Source organism: Dendrobium catenatum, unplaced genomic scaffold, assembly GCF_001605985.2.
Source record: "Dendrobium catenatum unplaced genomic scaffold, ASM160598v2 fragScaff_scaffold_637, whole genome shotgun sequence".
NCBI classification, from domain to species: domain Eukaryota; kingdom Viridiplantae; phylum Streptophyta; class Magnoliopsida; order Asparagales; family Orchidaceae; genus Dendrobium; species Dendrobium catenatum.
Genome location: NW_021319099.1, coordinates 1,817,358 through 1,830,123, shown reverse-complemented (window position 1 = coordinate 1,830,123; position 12,766 = coordinate 1,817,358). Strand labels below are relative to the sequence as shown.

At 32.1% G+C, this 12,766-nt stretch overlaps 1 protein-coding gene across 1 annotated transcript; it reads left to right on the top strand.

Annotated features, from left to right (window-relative positions):
* The first annotated feature begins 6,480 nt into the window (after nt 1-6,480).
* On the top strand, nt 6,481-7,315 carry LOC110102574 (probable calcium-binding protein CML7). Its single transcript, XM_020830953.2, has one exon. It carries the CDS (start codon nt 6,600-6,602, stop codon nt 7,041-7,043), a length of 444 nt encoding a protein of 147 aa, XP_020686612.1. The 5' UTR covers nt 6,481-6,599; the 3' UTR covers nt 7,044-7,315.
* The last annotated feature ends 5,451 nt before the right edge of the window (nt 7,316-12,766 follow it).

The window sequence follows — 12,766 nt, the reverse complement described above, 5'->3', positions numbered from 1 at the left end:
CGGTACAACTCGGTATTGCTCGGTATTGGTCTTCACAGGCAGTATTTCTCGTTATTGCCAAGCAATACCTAGCAATACCAAACAAATACCGAGTAATACCTAGCAATACGCAAACATAGCATTCCCGGGTTCCGGTCCGGGTCAAGTCGTCGGGGTAAAGAGTAAAAGCACGTGGCGACATGTTATTGGCGGCAGAATGTAGCTCTACGTTCGGTCAGAGGAGGTCCTTTAAAAAAAATGTTAATTAGGGCATTAATCAAATTACCAATATAGCTAATACTCGTTGGTTAATGTGAACATAACATATTCCTATGGATTATCTAAAACACTCAGCATGAATGAAAATACTTAAAAATTCATTAAATTAATCTAAATAATTATAATAAAACTAATGACGGTAATGTTCTCCGTTTAGTGCCCTCCTAAACATAAAAAGTATCTAACGGCAATATCCCCAAAAACAAAAATGAACGCCAGGTCATCATTATTTGCTGTCCAGTGGGGGGTGGGTGGGCGAAGCCAGTCCGCACAGAGCGTGGGTACCCAATGGGTACTAGACTAGGACCCTGTGTAGGGCTCTGGAACACACTTAACTGTAGAGTTTCTTAATGATCGAAAGACAGTCTTGATGTTTAAGAGTTTAGCTTCTTTTTTACTTATAAGGGTTTCACAAATAGTAAATAATATATGTTTTGAAGATAAATTTTTAAACTTTTTTAAAAGATTTTTGAAACTGTAGCAGGATAAATAGGCTTTTAGAAGCAAAAATAAATCTAAGTTTAGCTGAAGATATGAATTTGTGACAAATTAATATATTTTTAACAATGTTTTTAAATAATTTACTATTAGGAGATGTGAAATTAATGTACTATTTTTCTCATATTTTGTTATAAACAGAGATGGATTATTAGATTTTAAACTATCAAAATTTTTTAAAAAAATATTATTGATTTTTTTCATAATTTTTTTTATGGAATAATGTGTTATAAATTATAAAATTGGACAATTGCATACATAACATTTGAAATTTATTTATTTACAAAATTGTCACTCTCTTATATTTCATTTTTAAATTCTCCTAAATTTCAAAATTTACAATAAAATTTTAACTCTTATTTCTCGCTTTTGTCAAATTTCAAATGATTTGATCGTGTCATGCATAAACAGGCAAAACAAATTTGAGTTAGAATGCAATGATCACATCAAGACGAAATTGACGACAACTTCTTGCACATGTATGAAGAAAAAGTATATATTACATAACAAGAGAGATTAATTTTGAAATATTGTTCATTATTATCAGGGCTGTCAAAATCGAGTCACAAGTCATGTTCGGGTTCAATCTGCAACTGATCCGAAACTAGTCAACACAACCCAAATCTTACATGTTTGTTGAGATTGATGCAATTTAGTTTTCTATTTTTGAGATTCTTGCAACATGTGTGTTTTTTATGATTCCAAATATTATTGTTTTACTTACTGATTCTCCTAACATATTTTATATGTATTGCTTTTATTGTTTGGGTGTAGTAATATTTCAGAGAAATCATACACCATATTGTTGAAGATTTCAAATCAGATTAGATTATGGTTCATTGTAAATAAAGTGTGTATTTTTTATTTTATTGAGTCTGAGAAAGTGTGATTATAATTGAGTAACTGTGCACACATACATTGGAGGAGTGTTTAAAATTTGTAATTTTTAAACTGATCGTACTGTACGAATTCATTTCATACAGGACGATTAATCCAATTATTTCCTCCTACGAGCAGTTAAAAAAACTGCAGGAAGAAAAATTTTCTAAGTACTAATCGTACTGTACGAAAGGTTCTTCATACATACGACATCCAGAGTACAAATTGGACATGTCCCTTTTCATCCTGACAAATTCAAATCTTTTTTCCTAACCGATTGTATTGTATGATTCATTGTTCGTACAGACGACGTCCAAAGTACGAATTGGACAAGTCTCTTTTGACCCCGATGAATGCCAAATTTTTATGAATGGATCGTAATGTACGATACCTTGTTCGTGCAAATGATGTCCCTAATACCAATTTGACGGGTCCCTTTTCGTCTCGACGAACGTCAAATTTTTCTTAACGGGTCGTACTGAATGATGCTCTGTTCGTACAGATGATGTATATAGTACAAAAATATGGGGAACCTTTTCGACCTGATGAATAAGAAAAAAATTTCTTACAGTTCGTACAATATGAGCATGATTCATACTAGATGATTAGCATAGATGAAAATATTTTGTATAGGTTCGTACGCAGCAGTTTTTGAAATGTTCGTATGTACAAAGTACGATCGTACACACTCAAAATGGCTATTTTTTGTTTTCTGGACGGTTTTTTGTGTCTTTCATATAAAAAGTCTATTAAAACTGACGTGAAAAGAGTTGTTCTTCGTGATTTTTCAAGAGCAAGTGAAAGAGTGTTTGTGGGAGAGTGTTTGAGAGAGAGAATTCTTACAAGTGGAGTGAAGGAATCATAAGGTTACTCAAAGGTGAGAATCTCTTTTGTTTTTTGGTTACTACTCTTCCTTTCTTCTTTTTATTTGCTCGAGAGAAGATCTGGTTCTCTGCCGACACTTGGAGGGTGTAAAAGGATGACGGTTCTCTGCCGATGCTTGAAGGGTGTGAAAAGACAATGGCTCTTTGCTGACACTTGGAGGGTGTAAAAGAACGCCGGTTCTCTGACGACACTTGGAGAGTGTGAAAGGACGATGGTTCTCTGTCGCACCGGGGGTTGGTGGAAAAGAGAAAAATTATAAAGGCTTCCCCGACTTATTGTGGGGGCAAAAGGAGAGTCACTTTTGGTAATAGTGTAATACATGAGGAGGGAGTCTTTAGGGAGTTGGCATAGGTCTTATTGGACTGAACCACTATAAATATGTGTGTTCATTTTATTTTTCTACATTTTGTATTTGTGGTTGAAAAATTATTTAAAAAAAAATTTATTTAAAAACTTAGTATTTTTTCCTTAATTATCAAGAGATTTTTTAAAATTACCAATTCACCCCCTATTAATTAGCATTGGGACATTAGCATATGTTTAACAACATATACGAACTTTACACTATTTTTGCATATGGATCAGGTTTCTCAAATCTGTCCTATTTTTTAAAATGAGTGGAATTCGAGAACCCGAACCCAACCCATTCCGAAATCGGGTCGAGTCAAATCCAAAATTTTCCAATCAGATTTTTGTGTCGTGTCAAATATTGACACTCCTAATTATTCGTATTATTATTTTGATATATAATGATTTAGAATTAAAGAAAAAAAAAAATCTCAAATTTTAAAATTTTCTTATAAGAAAGGTTTATCAATTCCTTATTTTTAAATATCAATGATAAAAATTAAAAACATGAGGGACTTTTATTTAGTCCCACATCTTATAAAAATAAATGTAACTTTTGTTTATAAATAACCAAGCACGGTGCCCATTCTTGGATGTAGTATTTTCAATTGTTAAATGTGTTTTTTGGGCTTCCCTAATGATGAATTATTTAAATTAATAAGAGTACAACAAAATTTGTATACCATGTACATTATCATTTATCAAGTACATGAATAAGATAGCTAAAAAAACAACTAAAAATTTTTTGAATGTAAATGTTATTTAAGATAGCTAAACAATTAAATCAGAGCATGTTATAAGGTTTTTTTTTTTTTTTGGATTAATATTTTTGTGTTATTTATGTGCATGTAAATGTTATTTAAGCTTTCCAGTCGAGTCGGGTTGAGCTCGAACTCGAGCTCGTTTATCATTCGAGCTCGATTGTAGGCTCGAGCTCGAGCTCGAAGCTCGATAAGCTCGGCTCGCGAGCTCGTTAATGATACAAGTTCGAGCCAACTCACAAGCCGGCTCAGCTCACTTACACCCCTATTTACATCAGTGCTGATGAGCGACATTAAAAAGGGTTATAGTTAATATTATCTTGGTAGAAGAAAATCATCTTGCATGTGAGTTGTTGTTTGAGAGAAATTATTTCATGCGAATACCAGACTGTTCGGAGGCGAATTAGAGCACGTCGCCTTGTACACAGTGGATACACAACTGTGATACATAACAAAGGAGTGATGTGGCGCTCTCTGATTCTCCTCCGAACGGCACCCATATCCACACAAAATAATTTCACATTGTTTGTGCATCTTCTTTGTTATGTGTGTGGGTGTGCTTGTGTTTCAATAAAGGTTCAAAGTTTTTTTTTCTCCCTCATTTTGAGCACATTGTTTGTAGCTTGTATGGTTGATGGATCCTCATTTTCTTTTAAAGGTTCAAAATTTAGCTCAAATCATGCAAGCAATATATACAATTCAACGTAAATAATGCAACAAATAGCCTATGGAAAATAGGTTAAGATTGCCCAATTAAAATTGAGAATTAGGTTTAGTTTGGGATGGCTTTCTTTCTGCTTTTTAAAGCAGTTTTTTAGTAAAAAAATTAAAATGTTTGTACTAAAAAATTGCTTTAAGAAACAGTAAGAAAGCAACCCCAAAAGAAGCCTTAGGCTTTGTTTGGGACGGCTTTTTTATTGATTTCTAAAACGGAGTTTTAATACAAAAATAAAAAAATTTGTACTAAAACTCCGTTTTAGAAAGTAGTAAAAAAACCGTCCCAAACGAAGCCTTAATCACCATGAAGTAATTTGAGCAATTTTAAGCATATATGCCATAGCATAAAACCTTTCAAAATTTATGAATTCACCAAATAAAAAGTTTAAATTTGGAGAATTAAAACCCAACAATAATGCTACTCATTTGTTTAAGAAAAAAATATTTCTTCAAAATCATAAATTTAAGTTACATACTTCAAGATTTACATTCATCATTTTAAGAAAAATCAATAAATTTTTAGGAAAGAAAAAAAGGAGGAAATAACTAAGTTGAAATCAATCTAAATATAATTATTTTGAAATTACTTGAAGAGGGGAATCCCTACTCTCACATATACCAAGTGAATTAATGCACATTGATTAGAGACTGAAAGTAAAAAAAAAAATATATAGAATATTACAAGAGAGGAGGGCCATTTCACCCAACATTCATCCCCTAAGTATTATGAAATTGATAATAAAAAATGACTAATGCAATTTATTAAAATAATAAAATAAAATATAAATATTATATTATTACTTAGAATCACCTTTTTTGCATCAGTTCAATTGATTTTCAGGAGGAATTATCAATTCTCAAATACATTGAAGAAAATTTTTAGAAGTGTTGAGGGCTAGAATATTCATGACAATAAAGTGAGTAAACTTTTTGTCTTAGCGATGCACAAATATCTAGCACACAAATAGAGAAAGAGAAAGGGAATAGTAAAACATTCAATCTTTTTTACATGGAAAGCTTGAAGAGGGGAAAACCATGGGGCCTCGCTCAAGAGAAAAGATTCAACTAAAATTGAGAAAATTACAAAGGTTTATCCGTTCATTAACTTAGAGGCAGTTGAATTACAATAGTTTGGAGACTTGGGCAAAGGTCCGGTGACAGTTGGGCAGAAGTTCGACGACGTCCGGAAAGAAGTTCAACTGATGGTGAATGATTTGACGATGTTCAGGCAGAAGTCCGGTGGACTCTTGAAGCCTAAAAGCTTTATCCTATCTCAAGCCAAAGGTCCGCTTTCAAGTAGAGAGTGTGAGTCTATTTATAAATTTTCATGATTGACATGTCTAGTAAATATATATTAGATTTGGGGCAGGTTCGAAGTGCTCCATGGAATTGCTCGTATTGATTCCCCGACCATATAACATTTTTCAATTGTTCAAGTGCCTTAACGATGTCATAATCCAACTATTTTTGGCTCGTTGGAATTGTCTCACCGAGCCACTCAATTTGACTATAAGCATATCATAATTGATATCATTTTGTCATTCAAATAATGCGTTGAACCTTCCAAATATTGCTCGGGCCTTGATTTAGACCAATTTGGGTTGTAATTGGATAGATTTTGATATTGTTGGGTTCTTTTCTTTGAGACGTTCAATTTGACTATGAAATTGTTGAAATTGAATTTAATTTTGAAAGTTTTAATCTTGAATATACCTCACGTTCAATATGATTTTTGGTTAAGTATCAAGAACAAGAAGAGTTCCAACTAAAAAAATTTATAAGATAAATTTAGCCTCAAAGATTTATGACATTTCCTTAAATTATCACATAATATTCCTTAAAATGTAAAAGTTAGAATAAAAACAAAGCGTTTTATTTTAATTTTGATAATCGTAAAATATTTTATTTCGATACTTTCTTCATTTTTATTTTTTTTATTTCATAATACTTATTTAAAATATGAAATAAAAGTTATTTAATTAAAATTTAAATTACAGCACATATTATTTTAATAATTAAGAATAATAATTAATGATAGATTATAGAAATGCGTGAAATTTTAGCGCTGAAATCGAACCGAAAATCACCTAAATTTAAACGCGGAGTATTTAGCTCTTATTTTTTTCCAAATCATTTGTTATTTCCACTGGTTTCCATTGAAAGAGAAGCAGTAGGGTTGCCGAACGAAACGACGGAGGAGCGTGCGGAGTAAGCGAAGGGTGAGCAGGAGCGCAGGAGCGAGAGATCGAAGTAATGGGGAAAGATCTCACCGAAGAGCAGGTGGCGTCCATGCGGGAGGCCTTCACACTGTTCGATACGGACGGAGATGGCCGGATCGCACCGTCGGAGCTTGGAATCCTCATGCGTTCGCTGGGTGGGAACCCGACGCAGGCTCAACTGAAGGCGATCGCGACTGAGGAGGGGCTAACTACGCCTTTCGACTTCACTCGCTTCCTGGAGCTGATGCGGAAGCACTTGCGAGCCGAGCCTTTTGATCGCCAACTACGCGACGCTTTCAAAGTGCTCGACAAGGATTCCACCGGCTTGGTCTCAGTCGCCGACCTCCGCCACGTCCTTACATCTATTGGGGAGAAACTCGAGCCGAATGAGTTCGATGAGTGGATCCGCGAGGTTGATGTCTCGCCGGACGGCACCATTCGTTACGAGGACTTCATCCTGCGCATGGTCGCCAAGTGATCCTGTTTCGTGGTATTTAAGGTTTGTGATCGATCCTTTATCTCTCAGATTATCTGCAGATCGGATGGTTTGTGGTTTGTGCTAGCCTTCTAGGGCTTTTACAGATCTTATTTTTTAGGTTGTTTGTTGTGCTGAGAGATTAAGGATCTATGTGATCGCATTTGATCTACTCTATTATTATTTTGTTGTCATGTTTGGCATTGTTACATGAAGCGTTTAATCAGGGAAATGTTTGACACATGTTTGGTTTTCAAAATTTTTATTCCTTGCAAGATTTTCCTTTTAGGCATTTGGCATGCCAGTTTTCGGTCTAGTAATGCCAGTTTAGGGCGTGGTTTCATTTAACAATGAATGTTGATATGTAAAATTGGTACTGATCTTGAAATTTTAGGCATTGCACAGAATGTATTGTTAAACTAAATAAAGTTCTGACGGAATTTGATGCTGATAGTGCCATCCCATATTTTTTATAAATCTCGTACGTTTCATAAAATTATTCTTACTTGCATTGTGCACGAAATTCTTTATGCTGGGATACTGGTGCTTGGATGATGTGAAAGCTCTGGTAAATTAGATGGTAAGTTAGAATGTTGATAAGTGTTGCAGTTATTTTTTGTAAAAAAAAAAAAGTAAAAAAGCTGGTCACTAGAGCTCATATTAATACCTAAAAGGATTTCAAATGTATTTTTGGGCAGGTCATTAAATGAAAAAAGATCTTTATGTTATCTAAAGCCATATAGTCAATAACCTGGTAGAAGTTACGAGATATTTGTCATTAAGCTATCTAAAACTATAAAATTAAAGATATTGTTTTGGTCAAATAAGGTTTGCATTAGTAGTGGAGCTAGAAATATTTCTTTAATTGTGGTACATAAACTAGTGTTATTATTTATATGGGGCACAAATTGAATATTTGTTTTTTAGAAACATGAAATAATTGGGACTTATTAATTTATATCTATTATATATAAAGATATATCAAGTTGGGGGGAGGGGCTTGTGCCCTTAGAAGTATCCTCCTAAATCTGCTGTTAGTTTGCAAGATAAACTGAAAGTGTCTGTTATCTTGGCTCCTCGATCCATGGAGGTGCTTTTTTGGCTAAGATGCCATTTTTATGCAGACAACCTTGGGCAGAGGTATCCTATTTAGCACATGACAAGTCTAAGTGACCAATTGGGGACTTTGTTCTAATAAGAAGATGAAGCTAAGTTTGATAGCTAATGGTAACAAGATAAAACTCCCCTTCCAAGTTAATCTTAATTCTAAAATGCCACAATTATAGGCTTCTAATTGGAGTGTATTTTAATCCCTAGCATTCTCATTATTAGCGAATTAGACTACTTCATATCTCTAATGCTTAACTTTTTATGCTGTAAATTGCAAATTAATATGAAGCTCCTTTTCAAACATGAAAACCTTTAGCGTTGACTACCCTCCTTGTTGAGATATCGTTAAAGTGCCAAAGATTTTATTTTTGAAGGTAGATTTTCTTGCGGTTAGATAAATAGGTCAATATTTCAGTATTTGAAACCGACAAGTGCATTTCTTTTAAATTAGTTCTCATTCGAACCTAAACTAGCGAAGTTGAATGGATAGACTCTCATATAGATTATTGGAAGTGGGTTGTAGGTAGTAGTGGATATAGGCTTGTATGGGATTGAATAAAATATTTTTCGAAGGAGTTTTGAAGGGATTGACAGGATTAATTTGTCATTGATTTTAATGAGAGAGGAATGCTAACATCACATACTGAGAAAGCGGGTGAGACAAAAGGGGTTGCTTGGATTACAGGACCCTATGTTGAAATAAAAGTAAAAAAAAATATTTGTAAAACGTTACAATGAATTTTAAACAATAATTTTTGCCTAACTTTGGTTGTTGTCATTTACAACAATGTCAATACAAAATTCGGGTGTTGCATACTATTATTTCAAGACAATGCAGATACAAGCAAAACAATTTCATAATTCTTTTCGTACGCATGGTCTTAGTAATTTGGAACATGTCAAAAGAAGTGAACATGGCATTGGATTATTAATAATAGTCATTAGAAATTGAGAAAACATCAATTGAATTACTTGAAGAATGAAAAAAAAAGGAAAGAAAAAGGGAACAGAAGAAGATGAAGGAGAAAGGAAAGATAATGCTCTCTATAATGAGAAAAAGATTAAAATAAATAGATCATAGATTTTAAAAGAAAAAAATAAATAGATTGTATTCTTAAAAATTATGTTCCAAGTATTCTCTAAAGTTAGTGAAATTGAGACAAACCTATTGAGGTTTACTCAACATCTAATTTGTAATATTATATTCAACCTTCGATAAGCTGAACTCAAGTAATTTTATTGACAACTGACTTAATACATATCTGTTTCTTAGCTTCAGTGCGTGAATACTCACTCTTCTTTCCATTGTTGACATTGTAACTTTGCTCCTTGATTTGCAGTGTAGTTCATTGCCTTGTGCAAATATTCTGGCATGTTTTCCTTTCTTACCAGTTTGTTCCTTTGGAGGAGTCGATTATTTTTATTGCTCTTAAAAATGTTAGATAAGCCTTCAAGAACTTACATTTTTTAGCTCTGAAAAATTTTAGATACATTTAATTAGGGTGAGAAATTTCTTTTCTTTGATTAAAACATTTAATTAGGCTTCTTTTTATTTGAAAGGAAAGAAAATCATCAACTTCTCATATTCATTCATTCTTGTTATGCGTTACTATGATGTTAAATTTATTTTTTACAAATTATTCTGAGCAATTTTTCTTCATGTAATTTTGTCTATTATTTTTTTTCTTTAAAATTTTTGGACATTAATTTTATCATTCGTTCAATAGATTTATTTTGTATTATTCATTATAAATGTCTAAACCATCTTAGTCTGTTATCAATTATCTTACCTTCAATAGATGGCACTGCAATTTTTTTGTTTAATATGGTTATTCCTTAATTTATGATTTCTAATTTTGCCTTGCATCCATTTAAGCATTCATATTTCTGCTGCGTTCAACTTAGATATCAATGAATTTTTAGCATTCTAACATTCAGATCATTACAAGATTGTTGACTTAATTACGATTTTATAAAATTTATCTTCAAGCCTCCATAAAAGTTTTAGCGCGGCCATTAATATTTTAGTAAATCACCAAAATATCCTCTATCGAAAGACTTAATTTTATGCTTCTTCTTTAGTTCTTACTTCACTTTTTTGCATCATTCTAAAATGTACTTCAACTATGTTGTTTGTTAAATATCTTATTATATTTACTTTTATGCATCTAATTTGACCAAAATCCTTAGTTTTTTTTTATCTCATATCTTAGTTATTCTCTACACCTCTTTTTTTTTTCTTCTTTCTTAGCACCAAACATGTCATATAAAATTATAAATAATAAAAAATTGTAGCATATTCTTTACCCACAACCATGTTTTTAAGATTTCTAGGTTTTTATAATCATTATATGCCTCTTTGTATCATTTATTTGTTGTCACATTTTAAAAGCACATTTCTTCTCCTTAATGCACTCCAATAAATTTTCTTTTCAATATATGATTTATATCTTGGCTCTTAAGATTTTTACAGCATTCCTCTCAATGGAACTTGCTATCTTATCTCACAATAGGTTTTTCTCAACTAAATAAATCCTTATTTGGCTCTCTTAGCAACATATTTTGGTAGATTAAACAATTTCCTATCTTTCATTTCACCAGCTTATATTGGGGCCATTATTTCTCTTATTTATTTTATTTATATTTTTAAGATATATATACCTAATTATTCACATATATTGTGTGGTCAAGCTTTATCATGGAATCTCATTCAAATCTTTGCAAAAGAATTTTTCTTTCCTTTTATTTATGATATGTTGACTCCACTTTTGTATGTAATCAAGCATTCTTATTTCTTAAAGTATTCATTCACTATTATCAGATCGTAGATTGCTACAAAATTAAGTATGACATTTCCAATTGCATTCCATCTTCAATTTTATAACAACAATGAATCTTAGCCGATCCTAATAGAGCCTATTTGTATGTTTATATTATCCATAACTATTTTTTCTTCATCAGGTACACATTGTGGAAGTTCATTCATCTTTTCCCAAATTGATTTTTTTAACTGTCTTCTAATCCAACATGAGGAGTTTTACTGTTGACCACCTGCATATTTTTCTCATTGGTAATTATCTTAATAGCAAACTTTCTATCACCAGGCTTATGAACCTCTGTAATTTATATTTCGATTCTTTATCCATTACTTCTCCAACCTCATTCCTATTGTCAATCTTTCTATCTTGTAATAGCTAATGTCTTTCCTAATATCTTTGGATTTTTCCCACTTTTCATTTATTTTTATATCATCTTGTTATCAGTTCTCATCCACTCATTCAAGGTTCTCATATTCCATGTGACAAGTTTGATATTAGATTTAATCTAGTTAACCCTTGCACAATCAATTTCGCTTTTGATTGATGCCTCTCTTAAGGGTTCTATCCGAGCTCTTCCTTGCTTGCTTTTTACCATTACAAAGTTAAGTTGTGGTGCATTACTTAGGGTGATGTTTTAGCCCACCCCCATGCTTATTTTTCACTGCAATTGGGTTGGGTCTCCATTGAGAAACATCCTAGCCCTAGGAAAAATTAAAATTGGATTTGTTTTATTTGTTTGCAAACGAGGCTTATGATTACTGTCATAAATCCTAAATCTTTCTTGTCTTGATTATGAACTAGACTTCATAAAGGAATCCTTGAGCCAAACCTGATGATTGATTTTTTTAAGAGAATTTAGATTAAATTTTATGTAAGAAGGTTTCATGGAGTGAGGAGGTATAAAAAGTTCTTAAAGGAAAAGAATTGTGTTTTTAAAATGTGGAAAGAGATGGATACTTTGAGTCTTATAATGCATATAAGTAAGCTATAGAAGTCTTGCTAACAAATTATTAGCAAAGCAATAATTATAAGTTTTGGAAATTCATAAAATAAGCTAGGCATTAAGGAATGAGAAAAATTGATGTATAAAATCAAGGCAATTAATGAGTTGAGTTTGAAAAAGTTCTCAACTTGAACTCAAAATTGTCGTATTCGACTTGATTCAAACTTGACATGAAGGTAATTTACTTTTGAGTTCCGGCTTGACTCAAAGTCTCTTGATTTTGGGGTTTCTTGAAATTACTCGATTTTTGGCATGCTCAAAATCGATTTTTAGTTGAATCAACATTATGAAATTCATAAGATTTAGAGAAAAATAACTTATTACCTTTTACATGAACTATAAAACACCAAGTAAATGGACCAATAATTATTTTTGTATAAATATAATACTAAAAATATATATTCTATGGTAATTTCGAACCAAATCATATTGAATCTCAATTAAGTCAGCATAGATTGAAAAATTGATTTCGAGCCAAGTACCTTGGCTTGAAACTTCATTTTGTTTGGGGCCAATTTTTATTAGACTAGAAAATCGAGTGGGTTGCAAGATTCTAGTATTTTTATCTCCCATTTATAAGATAACTAAGGAGCTTTTTGGGAATAAAAGTTGAGTAGCTTTCTATTTTTGTTTTTTGTTTTTTTAAATTTTGTTGTTGTTTAATATGGAATAAAAAATATATTTTGTATCTTAACTAAACATTTTTTTATTGAATATAGCATAAGATGGTGATGGAGTGCGGTGATATTGGTCGGCGGTAGCAGTGTATGGGTTGTGGCAGACATTTGCTGGGT

What these genes read in the sequence shown, in the direction of transcription:
- LOC110102574 (XM_020830953.2), top strand. Translation starts at nt 6,600, where the DNA reads ATGGGGAAAGATCTCACCGAAGAGCAGGTGGCGTCCATGCGGGAGGCC.